At 32.2% G+C, this 7,004-nt stretch overlaps 1 protein-coding gene across 1 annotated transcript; it reads left to right on the forward strand.

Annotated features, from left to right (window-relative positions):
- The first annotated feature begins 366 nt into the window (after nt 1-366).
- LOC134694427 (nephrin-like) lies at nt 367-6,627 on the forward strand. Its single transcript, XM_063555436.1, has 7 exons — nt 367-424; nt 546-845; nt 1,231-1,527; nt 2,606-2,914; nt 4,480-4,581; nt 5,047-5,080; nt 6,384-6,627. Exons 1-7 carry the CDS (start codon nt 367-369, stop codon nt 6,592-6,594), a joined length of 1,311 nt encoding a protein of 436 aa, XP_063411506.1. The 3' UTR covers nt 6,595-6,627.
- Nucleotides 6,628-7,004: the final 377 nt, after the last annotated feature.

Consider the following 7,004-nt stretch of genomic DNA (forward strand, 5'->3'; position numbering starts at 1 on the left):
AAATTTGAACCGAAATAGTCGTGTACAATAATTGAAAATATGTGTCGCGCTTATATAATCAGTCTATCATTCGTTGAGTATATATAAAACTCTATCAGCCGAAAAAAGACCTCCCACTTAAATGCTGATGTTTAAATTGAATTCAACCCGATTTAGAAGAACAACTTTTGAGTTTTTGTCATATTATTACTTTAATTGATTTATTGAATATATGTAAGTTCATTTTTTGTTCTAATGTATGTAACTTCCTAAAAGTATTGACTATAGATCACACGTTCTTTATTTTCTAGTTTTGTGAACACTTAACCCAAAACAAAGATTACATTGCTTATCGAATTCGTGAAGTGAAAACCTGCTTCCAGCTACATGCTCCACTTGATTCTTATCAATGGGAATGTAATAGAGTATAGAGTTCTGATTAGTTGTATCTTACACTTAAAACACATAGAGTTTAGCTCAATGTCAACACGGCCTACATTTAAAATAACTAGTGTGTTGTTAAATTGTTGATAATAGGTTCTAACAAGACTCATTGATATTTTTAGCATCCGTCAGGATAGCTCCAGGTGAACCGGAAACAAGTAGTCATGTAGAATTTCAGATAGAACAAACTGTTATTCTTTCATGCAGTTCTACCGGCGGAAACCCCCCACCATCAGTAATATGGTTGAAAGATGATATTGTAATTACGTCTGGTACTAATACATCTACCAGTGGTAATTTAACAACAACAACATTGACTTTTACAACAACTACCAATGATAACAATGAGGTATATGAATGTCAGGTCGATAATGGGTTCCTTAGAAGACCACTAGTAAAGACGACATATCTCACACTTAAACGTATGTATTGTAACTTACATCAAAAATGTTTTTATGTAAAAAATATTAATAAACAACAGTTTTACCAGAAACATTAACTATATATGAAATGGGATTAAAAATATTTGCTAAATCAATTGGGTAAAAGTGAGAGATTTATCTAGCTATCAAACCAGGTTTCTCGACCGTTTTTTGTCATAAGACAATGTCTGTGACAAGTCGGAAATAGGACAGACAGTTGTTATTCATTTGTTTAGGACTTCTGTTTTGAATTTTAGTCGGAGTTCGGTATTTTTTTGTTTTTGTTATTTTATTTGATTTCATAATATTTTATACGTAACATTTCACCTTTAACATGTCTATAGAAAATTTGTTATTTCAGCAACTATTTTGTTCTCTTTAATAGCTTCCATCAACCCTCCAGGTCAACCAGAAATAACAGGTTCACATCAATATCACTTAGGAGATACTATAAGAATAATATGCAGTTCTACAGGAGGAAATCCTTTACCTACATTAAATTGGCTGAGAAATGACAATGTCATTACATATGGTATAAGTAGATCTACGAACAATGGCGTAACAACATCAACTTTAACTTTTACTGCTGGTTTGGAAGACCACCTCGCAGTGTTTGAATGTCAGGCGGGTAACGGCGTATTGAATAAGCCACTTGCAACGACAACATATATTGAAGTATATTGTACGTACATTTGTATATAAAGCTTTGAGTATATCAAACATATTAAAAGAAGAACGTTTAACAACACACTAAATTTGTTGTGCAAGCATATTCAATTGCTACAATTAAAACATATCGATACAGGTGCGCTGTTGTCCCCTAATACAGAGCTTTATGAATCTCCAAAACTGATGACATACAAAATCATTCAAAAAGTTTAAGCAACATTACGATTATAACTTCCGAAAATTAAAATACTTTATCAAGACTTTATCACTTTTATCTATTTTTATTAATGGCAAGATGATTGCCATTAGAAAAGGTAAAACAAAAATACCTAATTCAAAGGCATGTTAAAAGGAAGTCCAATAAAAGGACAAGTGAAATAACAACTTTCATATTCTTGAATTCGTACGGGCTATTTTTACAAATGGTGCTTTTAACCTTGTTTTTACAGATAGATTAACCTTATAATTGTACGACAGTTGTTTCTAGTTCCGTTATGTTGTAAAATTTTGGCGATCAACCTTACACTTTAGTTGCTTTTGTTCCGGTAAAGACAAATAAAACTAAGAAAAGTCATCTTATATATCAAAACTGATACTCTACTCTCACTAAATGCTTTGTGTTGCCTTCACAAAATAACCCGTTCTAGAAGAGTTGTGATTAAGAACAGCTGAAATCAACAGTTCTATGTTATTCGTTCTGGACCCCGAATTCGTGTTTCAACTTACTACGACATGTTTTAAAATTTAAAATACCATAATATTCGCATAAAACGTCATAACACCAATTGTGTTTTATTCTTAATTGTAATATTTTAAATAAGTGTGAATTCCTGGAAGTCTAGTGCATGCATAACAAGAGCAATAACCCTATATATATGGTCTTGCTATTATAAAGGTTCAAATGATTTAAGCAGCATGTGTCTCTTACCATTATTTGAATCTGTTTACTAGATCAAAAACATGTCTGGTTGGGACTGTAAGATCACGTTGTCATATTTCTTACCGTTATAATCACTTGAACTGATACTCATTTATACCGTCACATCTTATGTGTAAAGATATTATAAGATTCCATGTTCGTGTCATTTAAGTTACATCAAAGGCCCCAATACTGACCGGACCTACAAACCTGATCTCTGGTTCCTCAGGAACATGGACTTGTTCATCATTGAATGGTTATCCTGCTCCAACCATTTCCATTAGAATCCAGGACCGATATTACACTAACGAGTTTGTTGTTGTGCAGTCTTATGATGTTATTGATAGAAGTTATACAGTAACTGGAACATTAGAGGTGGTTCCATTATCTGACAAAAGTGGACAAACTCTTTGTTGTGATGTTAATCATCTACTCAATAGCAAAGTACCCCAATCAGTGTGCTTGCAGTTAACAATTGAAGGTATTGTATTTTTGATACTGAAGTTAGTGTTTCGTATGTTGTCTTGAACAACTAATAAAAGCTATGTGATAATACACTCTGAATCTATTATATATTTGGTTCTTGGCATTCAAGATAACTAACATAAATAAAAAGATGAGACTATAAGAGACCTAATTACATCGCTGAAAACAACTTCAGGGCATCGCAAAGCCTTCTTTAAAATGCCCCGAAATGAGACACACGTTGGGATGCTGTTTATAATTAGAAAAGCATTAATTTTAATTAAAAAAAACAGCAAAAAATTGACTTCCAAGACATGTTCACATTTCAAAACTAGCATGTAAACCTTAAGGAAGGCGAATCTATTCATGTACTTGTATATACCGGGTGTGTAATAACATTATCAGCACGATGGATGCAACATGTGTAGTTAGCAGAATCTGCCTACCCTTTCGGAACACCTGAGATCATACCCAGGTTTAAGTGGAGTTCATGTTGTTTAGTCTTTAGTTTTCGATATTGTCACTTTCGAACTATTATATATCTGTTCGTCTATTTTTTTTTTATCTATGGCGTTGTCATTTTTTTTTTTTCGATCTATGAGTTTGACCGTCCCTCTGTTATATTTTCCTCTCTTTTATATTACTCGCGGTTCGTTACTGTCCATTTCATTGCCATAATAAATGCATTATTTGCTTGGTTTTCATAAGTCATGTGCATTCTTTCAGTAACTGTATTTACTTATCCACTTAAGTAAAAGCAACAGTAGTATACTGCTGTTCGAAAGTCATAAATCAATTGAGAGGAAACAAATCCGGGTTAAATACTAAAACCGAGGGAAACACTTCAAACATAAAAGGAAAACAACAAACAACAGAGACACTGAGGTTCAACAGAAATAACTAACTGCAATGTAACACACTCAGAAACGAACTATGAGATAACAACTGCCGTTTTCCCAACTTGGTACAGGAGATTTTAAGAAAAAAACATCGTCGTCAAATAGATCTTATTAGTTTATGTTTGGACAGTTTTGTAGATCATATTTACATGTAAAAATCATCAAATGTATTATATTATATGGATTTATGTTTGCACCTGTCCTAAGTCAGGAATCTGATGTACAGTAGTTTGTTTATGTAATATATACGTGTTTCTCGTTTCTCGGTTTGTTTATATAGATTATACCGTTGGTTTTCCCGTTTGAATGGTTTTTACACTAGTAATTTTGGGGCCCTTTATAGCTTGTTGTTCGGTGTGAGCCAAGGCTCCGTGTTGAAGGCCGTACTTTAACCTATAATGGTTTACTTTTCAAATTGTTATTTGGAAGGAGAGTTGTCTCATTGGCACTCACACCACATCTTCCTATATCTATTAACACAAGACATTTATTATAAAAAATCCTGCATCGACAACAAGAAAACTTTTACAAACTAGTTTCAGATTCAGACTTTCCAGTTGACTTTACGATTGAATAGGACTAACATTTATTGTGTGTTCCAAGTTTTTACCCTAGTGTTTTGATAACTTTTAACTACAGTTACCATGGTTACTGCCGTAAAACTAAATGCTTATTTTTTTAGATAAAGAAGATAAGAACATTACAATATACGCCGTGATTGGCTTGGTGGCATTTTTACTGATCTTTATAATAGTGATAGCAGTACTTTGTAACAACAGAAACGGTAATGTTTATTTAATTCAAACCTTAAACCTCGATTTTGATATTTATACATATTATGTCATTTGTTTCAATCACATATTGTTGTCAATACAATGCAATTTTTATGGCCCTGGCTAACGTGTGAGAGGTAAAGTTAGCTATACAATCAGGTTTAATCTACCATTTTCTACATAGAAAATTTCGGTCCCCATTAAGGAGTAAAACAGTTGTTATATATTAGTCTGATGTGTTTGAGCTATTATTTTTTCCAGTAATTCATCAAATTCAAACAGGAACCAACAGTCAAATGTATATAAAAAACGAAAAACGAGAAAAACAAATGAACTAAGTACACTATTTGTTGGGGGTATGTCATTATGCGTACATACTTTTGTTCGCCTTTGACAAAAAGTGCATACCAAGATACATTTGAAAACAATGTTAATTCTCTAGAAAAGTTGTATACGATTAAAGGTTTTGTTTACAGGTAATCATCAACCTCGAAATCGGAATCGTGACAGGTAAGTTTATTTTACAAAAGATAGTAATATAGCTAGAAGGATGTTTGTGGCTCTGTACTAATACATCCCGTCAATGTCCTATTGTGCTACGGTAAATTTGTTTATTCCTGTCTTTAATTTTTACTATTATGCTTGGTTTATTTGAATTTTGTATTTGTTGTGCTTCTTTGTTGCATATTTGTTTGTGTTTATAGTGATTGGGGCTGCACCACAGTGTTGACTGCTGTTCCCCTATTTTGACATTTTTATCTATTATAACTGTTTGTGTTAACATCGTTTTTTATAATGTAATTTGATGCGACTGTCGTACTAGTGATAGGTTTATCTAGATTTACACCAGGCTTATTCCGCCGACCGTACCAAGTCAGGAATATGACAGTTGTTATCCATTCGTTTGATGTGATTGGGCTTATGATTTCGCCATTTGATAAGGGACTTTCCAATTTGAATTTTCCTCAGAGTTCAGTTTTTTGGTGATTTTTTTTTTTTTGTATAACGGTTAAATGTTCATTCTCGTTTTTGGAGACCTTTTTGTTAAATACGAGTAAAACCATCATCACTATTTGAAGGTGATCTGTGGCAAGACAAAATTTCTAGTCGTATATTGTCACGTTGATACAACACCGTTAATGTGGCATGGTTTGGCTAGATTTACAAATACAAAAATATGTTCATTGGAAGTAGTTAATTAAATCTATAACTTCGGGTAAAACAATTGATAATTAGTTTTTACTTCTCTTGCTTTGTAAGATTTTTAAAGATTACCAAATGCACTAAAAACGATATTCGTTTCATGAGTTAGATACACAAAACTAGAAAACCCGAAACAAAATATGTAATGAAGAAATATAAATCAATATGCATGAGCTAAGTAACGTATTCTCCTCCATAGTAATTTGACATCTAAGGATTTCGAATATATTGACATTTGAACAATGAAAATAACTATAAATAATTCAATGCGTACGATACGCTTTTTGGAATTATATTTAGTAGGAACGCCCAAGTCCGAATATAAAAAAGCAAAATACGACAAAGAATCGAAACAACAACAAAAATTTACATGTAAAATAACCAAATCCATCTTACGTCAATTTTGCCTTATCGAGTAGACACTTTCGTTTCTAACAATTTATAAATGAATTCAATGTACAGTGCTTACAATAAAGCATGTGTGTGTTACTAATAAAATCATCATAGATACCAGGACTAGCTTTTGAATATACTCGTAATTTGATTATAACCTCAGTGATTGATGGAACATGTATCTACTAATTCGTGTTTAAATTTTTGTCATCCTCAGAGTTTATAATGAATTTAATGGAAATAGAGGACAGAGCCATGTTTATGACATACCACAAGACCATCGATATCGCAATAGCAATTATTTAACGCCAACACATAGATCCGCAGATCTACACAACAATTATTTAACGACGACATATAGAACTTCAGACCTAAGTCATTCTTACTTTCTACCAGTGAGCGGAAATTCTAGGATATCAACAACGTAGTGTCTGGGATAAATGAAATTGAACATAAATATTTGAAACAGCGTTTTGTTGTTATTTGAAAATAAAAGTAAATAGATTTCCAAAACAGTTTTACATGTATATTTTTAGTGTGTAATACTATATAACTTATCAGCAATCGTTCTGGTATTCATATTCAACAATATGAATCTTTGCAAGAGTTTCAATTTTTTTAATTTGATCATTTTTATGTGTTTGTCTTTGTCCAATGATCTTTCTTATACTGGTTAAAAATTAGTTTTTTCGAACAAAATTAAGTTTTGAGAATACACTTACATATGCTCAGAACAATAGACGTAATTCAAACTAACCAAGTAGTTTGAAGTATGGTTGAATGGAATAATGGGATGCTTTATTGACGATAAAAATGGATATGAATATCTTTAGGACGG

Source organism: Mytilus trossulus, chromosome 13 (genome assembly GCF_036588685.1).
Source record: "Mytilus trossulus isolate FHL-02 chromosome 13, PNRI_Mtr1.1.1.hap1, whole genome shotgun sequence".
Lineage (NCBI taxonomy): Eukaryota > Metazoa > Mollusca > Bivalvia > Mytilida > Mytilidae > Mytilus > Mytilus trossulus.